The sequence below is a fragment of the Zophobas morio genome, unplaced genomic scaffold (assembly GCF_036711695.1).
Source record: "Zophobas morio isolate AGI-343-1 ecotype UQ-CSIRO unplaced genomic scaffold, CSIRO_AGI_Zmor_V1 ptg000031l, whole genome shotgun sequence".
In the NCBI taxonomy this organism is placed as follows: domain Eukaryota; kingdom Metazoa; phylum Arthropoda; class Insecta; order Coleoptera; family Tenebrionidae; genus Zophobas; species Zophobas morio.
In genome coordinates this window covers 3559951-3574822 of record NW_026972136.1, presented here as the reverse complement: position 1 = coordinate 3574822, position 14872 = coordinate 3559951, and the positions used below count along the sequence as shown (strand labels likewise).

At 26.4% G+C, this 14872-nt stretch overlaps 1 protein-coding gene across 1 annotated transcript; it reads right to left on the bottom strand.

Moving 5' to 3' along the window:
* Positions 1 to 1226: 1226 nt before the first annotated feature.
* LOC135139504 (probable RNA-binding protein 46) lies at positions 1227 to 8672 on the bottom strand. Its single transcript, XM_064069763.1, has 5 exons — positions 7997 to 8672; positions 1720 to 1900; positions 1534 to 1642; positions 1358 to 1478; positions 1227 to 1295 (listed from the first exon to the last, which is right to left on the bottom strand). Exons 1-5 carry the CDS (start codon positions 8633 to 8635, stop codon positions 1233 to 1235), a joined length of 1113 nt encoding a protein of 370 aa, XP_063925833.1. The 5' UTR covers positions 8636 to 8672; the 3' UTR covers positions 1227 to 1232.
* Positions 8673 to 14872: the final 6200 nt, after the last annotated feature.

Here is a 14872-nt window from a genome sequence, read left to right as displayed (position 1 = left end):
CGCCTACTTTACATTCAAAGTACGATCTTCACCTCGAACACTGTAAACAAACACCTCTTGAATTCTTAACCAACTGTCACCAGTGTCACCACTTTTAACAAATATTCTCCCCACATTCTAACTCTAATTCAAAACGTACTTACTTTCCTTCTTGAAACTCAGACCCTTGACATCACGCCGCAAAACACAATTTCTTCAAACCGCTCCACTTTAAGGTCAAGAAGACGTACGATTATTGAAAGCCGCCCTTTATACACCGCCGCCGGGAATAACTTATTGCATTTCGTTTTTCTGATACAGGCTGCTCCGAATTTCACGCATATTAGCTCCCGTGAATAAACCGCCTCGAGCGAAATTTCAAGAAAAAATTGCTACAAATTATTCGTTCTTAACAGCACATTTCCAAGTTTATTAAACGGGTTAAATGATTTTGAGACCTAATACTCGGTGGGGTTAAAAATAAGAGCTTTGTGTTAAAGGATCTCCTTCCCTTTTACTTTAAGTAATTGAGTTCAGCCAGATCGAAGCTGCGAAGAATGGGTTAATTTCATCGTCTTTTATACAAAGTGACTAAATTAGGAAAGGACTTAAATTTATCTTATGCTGGTCTTAAATGAAATTTACATTGTATCGAGTTTTATATCCAGGATGTTAGGAGGGTTAGGGGGACGTCTGTGCTGAAGGGGTGGTTTATTACGTTTACTGGAGATAGAAAATAATTTATGTAAGTATCAAGCTTTAAAAATAGTTGGCAGATGTGGAAGTGATCGGCTTTAAGTCGAGTTTTTTTGTCCACCGGCACAAACCAGATTCTTGGAAATGCAATACCAACTGACTTTGCTGGGAATCGAGACGAAAAACCAATGTCGCGCGACATTAGACCGAAATGACATTTCTACATTTCCTTACGGTCACAAAAAGTAAAAATGTCTACATTTCCTTCTCTGTTCATACTACTTCTGACTTTACTTTGTTACATATTTCATCAAAAATTTTATTTATTGTTAATACTCCATATACATCTAAAGTTTATAAATACTATTACTTACATAATATTGCCTAATTATAATACAGCTTAATGATTTTAAATTAATTCTAAATTAAAAATCTACACCTAAACAAATAAGTAAAACACTAAACTCACTTCCTACATAATAAATACTAAATAAATATAATAATAACAAAATAATACTAAAAAAGAGGATAATAATTACATCATAAGTTAACTGCTATTAAAATCCAGTGCCGAGTGAAAGCATTTCGAACCTGAGTGGTAAATTATATTCGCTGACAGTCTGAAACGATGTGTTTTATATTATTTAGTTTTGTAAAAAAAAAATAATAAATAAATACTCACAGAGCTGGTGGTTGGAGACACATCGTTTTGAGGACTGCTGGAATTAGCGTTGTTGTTCAGCGAAAAGTTGGGGGTCTTTTTCGATTTGTGGATGAGTTTGCGTGTTTTTGGGGGCACCGACCTGTACAAATTACTACGTTTTTGATATTTTTGGTGTCAAAAATGTGAATTCTTACAAACACAGATTTTCCGGTAGATGATTGGCTCTGTTTCGCTTGCTGTAGATGGAGGGTCTGGCCCATTCCACTTCCATTTGTTGGCCAGAGTAGATTAAGAAATGGGACACTTCAAAAAATATTTTTGTTAATTATTTTTTCGAAATTGTTTAACATTCTACCGAAAAAAAATTTGATTTTACTTACTTGCTTCTAGCAACTGGAAGGCTATTTCAGCGCTAGCTCTGTTGTAAAAATGAACAAATGCGTAGTTGTCCTTTTTGTAAATTTTCTCAAATGTCAAATTTTTTAAAATTGTGCCCATGAAGTCCTTGAAACGGTCGCTCGACCAGTGCAGAGGGACGTTTTTGAAGTAGAGGATTTTGACCTGAAATGGAAAAAATGTACTAAATGGGAGTGGTGAGATTAAATGTGTATTGAAATTTGATTCTGTATACTTTAAAAGTAAAAATACTAAATCATCGAAAAAAAGTGCTCTAGTAGACCATGAAATTTATTTTTAAAATAATAATGTTGGCACTATAGTTATTTGACCGTAACTGTCAAACAGAATAAAGACGGAGTAGAAAAATTCAAAAATCGGAAAATTGAAGAATCCAAAAATTACAAAAATTGAATATTTAAAAATTCGAAAACTGAAATGATGAAAAATTTTAAAAAATCGAAGATACGGAAAATTAGAAAATCAACAAGACACATCAAAAAAACGAAACATTAACATATTGAAAAGTTGAAAAATTTGCAAGATCTAAATGATGACAAATTGGAAAATCAAAAACTTGAAAATTCGAGAAATCTAACATTACAAATAAAAAATTTTAAAAATCGGAAAACCGAGATGCCAAGAAAAAGAGTTATTTTTTATTAATCGATGAACCGAAAAATCGAGAAAAAGAAGTTGAAAAATTAAAATATCAAAAAATTGAAAAATTGAGAAATCGGGAAAATTTAAAATTTTAAACTGACTAACTAGAATTACAGAAAATTGAAAAATCGAAACATCAGAAAGTTCGAAACACTAACCAAAATCTGTTGATACGACCAAACTAATAATAATAAAAACGTTGTCTAATTATGCCCATCAACAATTTTATCAAAATGCTATTTAAGTTTCGTAAACCAACATATTCTTCTACTTGTGTCATTCTTTTCAGTTTCAATTTTTAATTTTTTAATTTCTCGCTTTTGAATTTTTAACAATCTCGAATTAAAATTTCTCGATTTTTTTAATTTTTCAAGGTTTTCTATTTTTATTGTTTTTGTTGTTATAATTTCTGGGTAGGTATTTTAATTCTTAGTGTTCTGAATTTTTCATATTTTGTCTCTCGATTTTAAATTTTTGGTTTACAATTTTTCGATTTTTCGGTTTCAAATTTTTCGATTTTTGTTGTTCTTTTTTAAAATTTTCAACTTTTGGATTTTTAAATTTCTCCATTTTTAATTTTTCAGTTTTTTGATTTTTCAGTAATTTCGTCTTTAAATTTCTTGATTTTGCAATTTTCCGATTTTACAATTTATAGATTCTTCATTTCTTCATTTTTTACTTTTGGATATTTTAGCTTTTGAATTTTTCATTTTTCGATTTTTAAGATAAGGTCACGTCAGGTCAAGTCAAGCCATTTTTAATTTTTTTATTTATACAATTTTTTTATATTTTAATTGTTGGTTTTCTTAATGTTTTGAATTTTATTTCTCGATTTTTAATTTATCGTTTTTCAATTTTTTTTGTTTTTAACTTGAATTTTTTAGTTCTCCCGTTTTCAATAATAATTCGTCTTTCGATTTCTTTTCGATAGATATTTTAATTTTTGTTTTTTTTTTCGGTTTTTAGATTTTTCGTTTCTTCAATTTTTCGTTTTTTTTTCTTTAGCCTTTTCCAATTTTTCTGTATTTTAGCTTTTGAATTTTTCACTTTCTCAATTTTAAATTTTTCAGTTTTCCGATTTTCGTTCCTATTTTTCAATTTTTACAATTTCTCGGTTTTAATTTTGAAATTTTTGGTTTTTGAATATCGTATATTTAGGTTTTTTCAATTTTTCTTTAGCATCTGTTTTGAAATTCTGGGTTCCAAATTTTTTCGTTTCTCGATTTTTAATGTTTCAGTGTCAATTCGAAATTTTTCGATTTTTTAGATCAGGTTGGATTAGGTCAGGTCAGGTTAGGTCAAGTCAGGTGATTTTTCATTTCTTTTTTTACAATTTTTGGATATTTTAATCGTTTGTTTTCTTACTCTCTTGAATTATATTTCTCGATTTTTTATATTTTGTTTTTTAATTTCCAAATTTTCAGTTTTTATTTTTTTCACTTTAGAATTTTTGAACTTTTGAATTTACCCATGTTTAATTTTTCAGGTTTTTGGTTTTTCCGAATTTTCAATAAATTCATTTTTTGATTTCTTGATTTTGCAATTTTTCGATTTTACAATTATTTATAGATATATATATATATATATATATAATGTTTTGTTTTTTCAGTTTTTAATTTTTAATTTCTTCAATTTTTCGAAAGTCTTCAATTTTTATGCGTTTTACTTTTGCCTTTAATTTTTCCATATTTTATCTTCTGAATTTTTCAGTTTCTCGATTTTTAATTTTATTTTTTAAGATTTTTCGTTCCTATTTCCAATTTTTACAATTTCTCGTTTTTAAATTTGAAATTTGTGGTTTTACTGTTTTTGGATATCGTAAATTTAGATTTTTTCAATTTTTGAAATTTTAGTATCTGTTTTGAAATTCTCGATTTTATTATTTTTCATTTCTCCATTTTTAATTTTTCAGTATCTCAATTTTAAATTTTTGCAATTTTTATATCAGATCAGGTCAGGTCATTTTTCTTTTTTTGTTTCTACAATTTTTGGATATTTTAATTGTTGGTTTTCTTAATTTTTTGAATTATTATTAATTTCCCGATTTTTAATTTTTCAATTTTTCGATTTCCCCGAATTTTCAATAATTTCATCTTTCGATTTCTCGATTTTGTAATTTTTCGCTTTTACAACTTGGTTTTTTAATTTTGCCTTTTTCAATTTTTCGATATTTTATCTTTTGAATTTTTTAGTGTCTCGATTTTTAATTTTTGGGTTTTAAGTTAAAAATTTTTCATTTTTACGATTTTTGGATTCGTAAATTTAGTTTTTTTTCAATTTTTCAAATTTTAGGGTCGGCTTTGAAATTCTCGGTTTTAAATTTTTTCACATCTCTATTTTTAATTTTTCGGTACCTCGAATCTAAATTTTCAGTCTCAGTTCAAAATTTTTCGATTTTTTCGATCGAGTCAGGTTAGGTCACGTCAAGTCAGGTCAGGTTAGGTCATTTTTCATTTTTTGTTTTTACAATTTTTGGATATTTTAATTATTGGTTTTCTTAATTTTTTGAATTTATTTCTCGCCTTTTATTTTTCGATTTTTCAATTTCAAATTTTCCAATTTTATTTTTTTTAACTTCTGAATTTTTTATTTTCCGCATTTTTAATTTTTCAGTTTTTTGATTTTTCCGATTTTTCAATAATTTCATCATTTGATTTCTTGATTTTGCAATTTTTCAATTTTACAATTTATAGATAGTTCAATTTTTAGAGTTATCGTTTCTTAAATTTTTTGAAAGGCTTCAATATTTAGGTTTTTTACTTTTGTCTTTTTTCAATTTTTCGATTTTGTAGCTTTTGAATTTCTAGGTTTTAATTTTGAAATTTTGGATTTTTACAATTTTTCAAATTTTAGTATGTTTTGATATTCTTGGTTTTAAATCTTTGCATGTCCCGTTTTTTAATTTTTCAGTGTCTCGACTCTAAATTTTTCGAGTTTTAGCTCAGGTCAGGTCAGGTCACGTCATTTTCAATTTTTTGTTTTTACAATTTTCGATTTTTATTTTTTTTACCTTTGAATTTTTCACTTTGAGTTTTTGAATTTCTCGACTTAAATTTTTAGTTTTTGGATTGTTCCGATTTTTCAATAATTTCATCGCTGGGTTTCTTGATTTTATAATTTTTCGTTTTTACATTTTTTGGATGTCGTTGTTTTTGGTTTCCTTAAGTTTTCGTATTTTGTTTCTCAATTTTAAATTTTTCGATTTACAAGTTCTCGAATTTTCGGTTTCAATGTTTCGATTTTTATTGTTTACTTTTAAATTATTCAAGTTTTGAATTTTTAAATTTCTCCACTTTTAATTTTTCAGTTTTTTGAATTTTTCAGTAAATTCATCTTACGATTTCTTGATTTTGCAACTTTTGATTTTACAATTTATAGATATTTTAATTGTCGGGTTTTTCAATTTTTAGATTTTTCGTTTCTTCATTTTTTGAAGGCCTTTAATTTTTACAATTTTTACTTTTGATTTTTTCAGTTTTTCGATATTTTAGCTTTTGAATTTTTTATTTCTCGATTTTTAATTTTTCAGTGCCTCCAGGTCAGGTCACCTCATTTTTCATCTTTTGTTTTTACAATTTTCGATTTTTCAGTTTCAAGTTTTTCAATTTTTTTTTTCAAGTTTTAAATTTTTCAACATTTAAATTTTTGAATTTTTAATCATTCAGTTTTTCGATTTTTCCCATTTTTCCTCTTTCGATTTCTTTATTTTGCAATTTTACAATTTATATATATTTTAATTTTTGTTTTTTTTATTTTTGGATTTTTCATTTTATTGAATTTTAAGGTTTTTTACATTTACTTTTTGAATTGTTGCATATTTTAGCTTTTGAATTTTTCCGTTTCCCGATTTTTAATTTTTCAGTTTTCCGATTTTTCGATTCTATTTTTCACTTTTTACAATTTCTTGGTTTCAATTGTGAAATTTTTCGTTTTTACGATTTTTGGATATCGTAGATTTAGGTTTTTTTCAATTTTTAAAATTTTACCATCTGTTTGGAAATTCTCGGTTTTAAATTTTTCATTTTTTGAGTTTTAATTTTTCAGTGTCTCGAGTCTAAATTTTTCGATTTTTTAGTTAGGCAGGACAGGTCATTTTTCATTTTTTTGTTTTTATAATTTTTTCATATTTTAATTGTTGGTTTTCTTAATTTTTTAAATTTTATTTCTGGATTTTTAATTTTTCGAATTTTCTATTTCAAATTTTTCAATTTGTATTTTTTAACTTCTAATTATTTGGATTTTGGACGTTTCCGATTTTTCAATATTTTCGGCTTTATATTTCTTGATTTTCCAATTTTCGAATTTTTTGAAAATTCTAAAAATCGCTCTAATTATTTCATTTGGCGATTCTGAAAAACGATTCGAGTCATCGAAAAAAACGGGGCCGGAAATGACTTCTAGATCTCGAAATCTACAAGAAAATATGTTTGGTTAAGTCTCAAAAAGGGTCGAAAATGGCTCGAAATTTGATGGAGGAATAGTGCAAAATTTCACTTTTGAAAAAGTTGTCTAAAAATCCTCAAAAAAATCTGGGATCTGGCCGTGCTGGTTCCAAAAAAGTGTTCATGGTTAAGGCGTAATATTTTCTAAACATTGAGTTTGAGTTATCAAATTTTTATAATTTTTGTAATAAACGAGTTTTGTTGGACTGTACTAAATTTGTCAATGTGACCAAAATAATGGCATTTATCCAAAAATTTTGTATAGTAATTTCATAAAACAACACATCATTGTACTTGTGGTTTATGAATCCGCTTTGATTTTTTACCTTGGACAACCACATTTTCCCAACAAAATCCAATAATCGGAGGTCGTGGGTTCGATCTCCTCAAAGGCCACTTTTTTTCTTGTACTGTGACTGGTGTTATCTATTTTTTGAACGTATAAAAGTTGTAACAAAAGAAATCAAATTTCCCAAATTTATATAATACATAATTAAATATTTATATTCTTTTGAAGAAGCTGGAAACGTTGGACTGTACTTCAGGAACGAGAGAAGTTCTGTCTAAGTAACCTTAGACCATTTTTTATTAAAACGATATTAAACAAATTCAGCTACTTAAGTAAAACAATGCAAATAAATGAAAAATATTGAAATTTACTCAAATATTTCAAATATTTTTTATAGGGACTCTGTTTTGAAAACAGTTTAAGAACTTGTGACTGCAGCTTTTAAAGTGTATGAACACCTTAAATACCACTAGTAAAATAAAAACTTACTTTAAATATATATTTTTCAACTAAAAAGGTATTTTTTAAATAAAAAAATATTTAAGAAAACTCTTGATTAATATATAAATTGCTTGCTCTATATTACATATTTTTAAAAATAAGAGTAAATATTAAAAAGGATGGTGCTTCAGATGCGATAAAACTCGACATAAAGTCATTTACACATTTATTTCTCATACAATTTTGAATTTTAACATTTTAGTATTTTTAAAATCTCCAATTATGTCCAGTAATTTAAAATGTAAACCGTTTTAACGTACTTTTTTATCAAATTTCTCCAATTTCATGTCCGCCTGTACCTTTCCGACGCCATGCCGCTAATCCCAACCCGAACCCATAACCCCTAACCCACTACCATTGGCTTACCTCCGTCAGTACCATTGGATCAACGATGGGTTCAGGTTCCGCCCAGTCCACGTACAGCTTATGGTGCTTACCATCGCGGTCCCTCCAAATATTATTACCAACACCCGCCAGCATCCTCCTCCTAGCAATGGCGGCCACAGCGTGCGACTCGAACTCGACGAACGCAAACCCTCGATTCCGGCTCGGGTTCGTCCTCTCCGTGTAGACGATCACCCTCACCGCCCCGTCCACCAGCCGCATCAACTCGGCCTCGATCTCCCCTCTGGCCGTATCCCTCGGGACGTTCCCGAAGAACAACCTGCAGTTGTCCAGCGACACGTGCACCGAAATGTACGACCTCCTGGTCCTGCTCCTCACGTAGGTCCGGTTGAAGCGCACCACGGCCCGGTGGGCGTCCTCCACGCAGCAGTAGGTGGCGAAGCCGAAGCCGCGGTTGTTCCCGCAGAAGTCCATCATGAGGCGGAACTTGTAGATGGGACCCACCTGGGAGAACAGCGGGATGAGCTCGTCCTCGAAGAGGTCGCGAGGGAGGTTGCCGATGAAGACTTCGCTGCCCCGAGGGGGTGGTGGCGATGGTAACGGGTTGTGGTAGATGCGCTGGCCGTTGGACATCACGATGGGGTACTTTGAGGAGTGCATGGTGATGGGAATTGAGGAGCACGATGCACTTGCTGGTTACCGGACGAAGGAAGATCGATTAATGATGGGCAAAAATTAGCGTGGGGTTGTTGTGATTGGTTGAGAATTGGCGCGGATGAAAAAACCGTTGATTTGGCGGTGGTGGTGGTGATGGACGAAGGAAACTGAAGAGGTGTAATTAGAACCCGCGAAATATGAAGAAGCGCGGGTTTTCGACACGGATTTGTTGTTTGGGAACGAAAACATTTTGATTTTTTTTTTAAATGTAAGTTATGAAACTGCTTTAAGGGATGAGAGGTTTTTTTGAGCATAAAATATTTCAACATGGCAAAATTCAGTGAAATTGGACAGGAAAACGAGAACTGTTTTTTTTAAAAACGTTAAAAATATTAATTGAAAATTTTGGAAATTTTAAAAACAGTAAATAATAGTATAGATAGAAAATGAAAGACAATACAAAAAGTAAAAGTCTTAAATTATGAATTAATCAATTCAGAAAAGACACGTTCCAAGTCAATAAAATATAAGCCGAAATAATAAACAATATATTGACAACAATTTTTACAAACAAAACCCCTTTAGAAAAAAAAAAACGGAACTATTTTAATTCTAAAGCAAATAGTTTAAAGACCCTATTTTAAACTTACCTTTGGACCAAGTTTTTTTGAACTTTCAATAGTTTTTTTTGTATTTTTCAATTTTAAACTTTCTTAATTGCTCGATTTTTTATTTTTCGTTTTAATTTTTGAAACTGTTTTTTTTAAGATTTTTAGACATTGTAATTTTTGTTTTTTTTTATTTTTCCAATTTTGCTATTTGTTTTCAATTTATGGATTCTTGATTTTTCTTTTCTTTCATAATTTTACCACTTATAACTTTTCCATTTTTAGATTTTTTAACTATTGAAATTTTCAGTTTTCGATTGTTCTTGATTTTTCAGTTGCTAGATTTTTAATTTTTCAATTTCTCGTTTTTTAGTTTGTCAATTTTAATTTTGCATTTTTTGTTTTATAATTTTAAGAAATTCTAATTTTTCTGTTTCATGATTTGTAATACCTTAAATTCTCCGTAAAATTTTTGTATTTTTTAATGTTTCAAGGTTTCCTATTTTTCACTTTTCCTTTTTAGAAATTGTGGATATTTTAATTTTTACTTTTCTTAATTTTTCGTATTTTGTTTCTCGATTTTAAATTTGTCAATTTTTATTTTTTATTTTTGACTTTTTCAACTTTTAAAATTTTGAATTTCTCCATTTTTAATTTTTCATAATTTCTCCGATTTTTCAATAATTTCATTCTTCTTTCTACAATTTATAAATTTTTTACTTTTTTGCCTTTTTCAATTTTTTGATCTTTTACCTTTTAAATTTTTCATGTCTCGATTTTTTATTTTTCAATTCTTACATTTTAAATTGGAACTTTTTCGTTTTTACGATTTTTGGATATTTTAAATTTTGTTTTTTTTAGATTTTTCAAATTTTAGCATCTCTGTTTTGAAATTCACGGTTTTAATTTTTTTTCATTTCTCAATTTTAAATTTTTCAATTTTTTAAGGCAGGTCAGGGTCAGGTAATTTTCATTTTAGATTTTTCCAATTTTTGGAGATTTTTATTCTTGATTTTCTTAATTTTTCGAATTTTCTTTCTGGACTTTTAATTTTTCAATTTTACAGTTTCAAATTTTTAAATTTTTTCTTATAACTTTTAAATTTTTTAGTTTTCAGATTTTTTCGATTTTTGAATAACTTCATCGTTTGATTTCTTGATTTTGTAATTTTTCGTTTTTACGATTTTTGAATATTTTAATACTCCTTAATTTTTCGTATTTTGTTTCTCGATTTGAAATTTTTGGATTTGCAATTTTTGTATTTTTCGATTTCAAATATGTCGATTTTTATTGTTTACTTTTGAATTTTTCAACTTTTGAATTTTTGAATTTCTCGAGTTTTAATTTTTATTGTTTACTTTTGAATTTTTCAACTTTTGAATTTTTGAATTTCTCGAGTTTAATTTATCAGTATTTTTCCGATTTTTCAATAATTTGATCCTCTTTTTTACAATGTATAGGCTTTTTACCTTTGTATTTTTTTATTTTTCGATATTTAATTCTTCAATTTTCAGATTTATTGTTACAATTTATCAATTTTTAGATGTCTCGATTTTAATTTGGAAATTTTTCGTCTTTATGATTTTTGGATATTTTGAATCTGTTTTTATTTCTCAATTTTAAATTTTTCATTGACTCGATTTTTAATTTTTAAGTGTCTCGATTTTAAATTGTACCATATTTTAGAGGTCAAGTCAGGTCATTTTCATTTTTGTGTATTTACAGTTTTTGGAAATTTTTATACTTGGTTTTCTTAATTCTTCGAATTTTGTTTCTCGATTTGTAATTTTTCGATTTCAAATTTGTCGATTTTTATTGTTTATTTTGTATTTTTCAACTTTTAAATTTTTGATGTTCTCAATTTTTAATTTTTCAGTATTTTTCGGATTTTTCAATAATTTCATCCTTTTTACAATGTAGTTTTTGAATTTTTTAGTTTCTCGAATTTTAATTTTTTTATTTTCCGATTTTTCGTTGCAATTTTTAAATTTTTTGATTTATCAATTGCTGGACTTTTAATTTGTCAAATTCTGCATTTTAATTTTTAAATTTTTCGTTTTTACGATTTTTTGATGATTTTTTCAAATTTTCAAATTTTAGCATCTCTGCTTTAAATTCTCAATTTTAAATTTTTTCATTTTCACTGTCTCGATTTTACATTTTTTTCGAATTTTTCGGACAGGTCAAGTCAGGTCAGGTCATTTTAATTTTTGTGTTTTTACAATTTTTGGATATTTTATTTCTTGGTTTTCTTAATTTTTCTAATTTTGTTTCCCGATTTTTAATATTTCGGTTTTTCAATTTGAAATTTAAATTTTATTAAATTTTGAATTTTTCAACTTTTGAATTTTTGAATTTTTCGATTTTTAATTTTTTGTATTTTTCCGATTTCTTCAATAATTCCTTCGTTCGATTTCTTGATTTTGCAGTTTGTCGTTTTTACATTTTTGGAAATTTTAATTTTTGGTTTTCTCAATTTTTAGTATTTTGTTTTTCGATTTTAACTTTCTTCGATTTGAATTTTTCGATTTCAAACTTGTCGATTTTTATAGTCTACTTTTGAATTTTTCAACTTTTAAATTTTTGAATTTCTCGATTTTTTTTTCAGTTTTTTTCGGATTTTTCAATAATTTCATCCTTTTTACAATTTAATCTTTCAATTTTTTAGTTTCTCGATTTTTAATTTTTTTATTTTCCGATTTTTCGTTCCAATTTTTAAATTTTTTGATTTATCAATTGCTGGACTTTTAATTTCTCAATTTCTGTTTTTTAATTTTTAAATTTTTCGTTTTTACGATTTTTGGATGTTTTAGATTTAATTTTTTTTTTCGAATTTTCAAATTTTAGCATCTCTGTTTTAAATTCTCAATTTAAAATTTTTTCATTTTTCGATTTTTCATTTTCACTGTCCCGATTTTATATTTTTTTCGAATTTTTCGGACAGGTCAAGTCAGGTTAGGTCATTTTAATTTTTGTGTTTTTACAATTTTTGATATTTTATTTCTTGGTTTTCTTAATTTTTCTAATTTTGTTTCCCGAATTTTAATCTTTCGATTTTTTAATTTCAAATTTAAATTTTTTTAACTTTTGAATTTTGTTACCTTTGAATTTTTTAATTTCTCGATTATTAGTTTTTTAGTATTTTTCCGATTTTATCAATAATTTCATCGTCCGATTTCTTCAAAAATTTTAATTTTTGGTTTTCTCATTTTTTGGTCTTTTGTTTCTCGGTTTTAACTTTGTTCGATTTGAATTTTTCGATTTCAAACTTGTCGATTTTTATAGTCTACTTTTGAATTTTTCAACTTTTACATTTTTGAATTTCTCGATTTTTTATTTTTCAGTATTTTTCGGATTTATCAATAGTTTCATCCTTTTTACAATTGAATCTTTCAATTTTTTTGTTTCTCGATTTTTAATTTTTTTATTTTCAGATTTTTCGTTCCAATTTTTAAATTTTCTGATTTATCAATTGCTGGCCTTTTAATTTCTCACTTTCTGTTCTTTAATTTTTAAATTTTTCGTTTTTACGATTTTTTGAAGTTTTAGATTTTTTTTTTCAAATTTTCAGATTTTAGCATCTCTGTTTTAAATTCTCAATTTTAAATTTTTTCGTTTTTCGATTTCTCATTCTCACTGTCTCGATTTTATATTTTTTTCGAATTTTTCGGACAGGTCAAGTCAGGTCAGGTGATTTTAATTTTTGTGTTTTTACAATTTTTGGATATTTTATTTCTTTGTTTTCTTAATTTTTCTAATTTTGTTTCCCGATTTTTAATTCTTCGATTTTTTAATTTCAAATTTCAGTTTTTTTAAACTTTTGAATTTATCAACTTTTGAATTTTTGAATTTCTCGATTTTTAATTTTTTAGTATTTTTCCGATTTCTTCAATAATTTCATGTTCGATTTCTTGATTTTGCAATTTGTCGTTTTTACATTTTTAGAAATTTTAATTATTTTTGGTTTTTGTCAGTTTTTGGTATTTTGTCTCGATTTTAACTTTCTTCGATTTGAATTTTTCGATTTCAAACTAGTCGATTTTTATAGTCTACTTTTGAATTTTTCAACTGTTAAATTTTTGAATTTCTCGAGTTTTAATTTGGACGATTTTTGGATATTTTAAATCTGTTTTTATTTTTCAATTTTCAATTTTTCATTGACTCGATTTTTAATGTTTAAGTGTTTCCATTTTAAATTTTACGATATTTTAGAGGTCAGGTCATGTCATTTTCATTTTTGTGTATTTACAGTTTTTGAATATTTTAATTCTTGGTTTTCTTAATTCTTCGAATTTTGTTTCTCGATTTGTAATTTTTCGATTTCAAATTTGTCGATTTTTATTGTTTACTTTGAATTTTTCAACATTTAAATTTTTGAATTTCTGGATTTTTAGTTTTTCAGTATTTTTCAAATTTTTCAATAATTCCATCCTTGTTACAATTGAATCTTTCATTTTTGTAGTTTCTCGATTTTTCGTTCCAATTTTTAAATTTTTTGATTAATCAATTGCTGGACTTTTAATTGGTCAATTTCTGTATTGTAATTCTTAAATTTTTCGTTTTTACGATTTTTCATTTTCACTGTCTCGATTTTATATTTTTTTCGAATTTTTCGCACAGGTCAAGTCAGGTCAGGTGATTTTAATTTTTGTGTTTTTACAATTTTTGCATATTTTATTTCTTGGTTTTCTTAATTTTTCTAATTTTGTTTCCCGATTTTTAATTTTTCGATTTTTCAATTTCAAATTTAAATTTTTTTAACTTACTTTTGAATTTTTGAATTTCTCAATTTTTAATGTTTTAGTATTTTTCCGATTCCAATTTTAAATTGTTTCATTTTTCGATTTTATATTTTTTTCGAATTCTTCGGACAGATCAAGTCAGGTCAGGTGATTTTAATTTTTGTGTTGTTATAATTTTTGGATATTTCATTTCTAGTTTTTTTTCATTTTTCTAATTTTGTTTCCGGATTTTTAATTTTTCGATTTTTCAATTTCAAATTTAAATTTTTTTAACTTTTGAATTTTTCAACTTTGGAATTTTTGAATTTCTCGATTTTTAATTTTTTAGTATTTTTCCGATTTCTTCAATAATTTCATCGTCCGATTTCTTGAGTTTGCAATTTGACGTTTTCACATTTTTGGAAATTTTAATTTTTGGTTTTCTCATTTTTTGGTATTTTGTTTCTCGATTTTTACTTTCTTCGATTTGAATTTCTGAATTTCTCGATTTTTTTATTTTGAGTATTTTTCGGATTTATCAATAATTTCATCCTTTTTACAATTTTATCTTTCAATTTTTTAGTTTCTCGATTTTTAATTTTTTTATTTTCCGATTTATCAATTGCTGGCCTTTTAATTTCTCAATTTCTGTATTTTAGTTCTTAAAGCTTTCGGTTTTACGATTTTTGGATGATTTAGATTTAATCTTTTTTTTTTAATTTTCAAATTTTAGCAGCTGTTTTTTAAATTCTGAGTTTTATGTTTTTTCATTATTCGATTTTTCATTTTCACTGTCTGGATTTTATATTTTTTTCGAATTTTTCGGACAGGTCAAGTCAGGTCAGGTCAGTTTAATTTTTGTGTTTTTATTTTTCGATTTTTCAATTTCAAATTTCAATTTTTTTTAACTT

Coding starts and splice junctions, on each gene's coding strand:
- LOC135139504 (XM_064069763.1), bottom strand. CDS start 8,635: ATGCACTCCTCAAAGTACCCCATCGTGATGTCCAACGGCCAGCGCATC. Junction 1,643..1,719: donor CTTCCAGTTGCTAGAAGCAA/GTAAGTAAAATC, acceptor TATTTTTTGAAG/TGTCCCATTTCTTAATCTAC. Junction 1,479..1,533: donor CTACCGGAAAATCTGTGTTT/GTAAGAATTCAC, acceptor TAATTTGTACAG/GTCGGTGCCCCCAAAAACAC.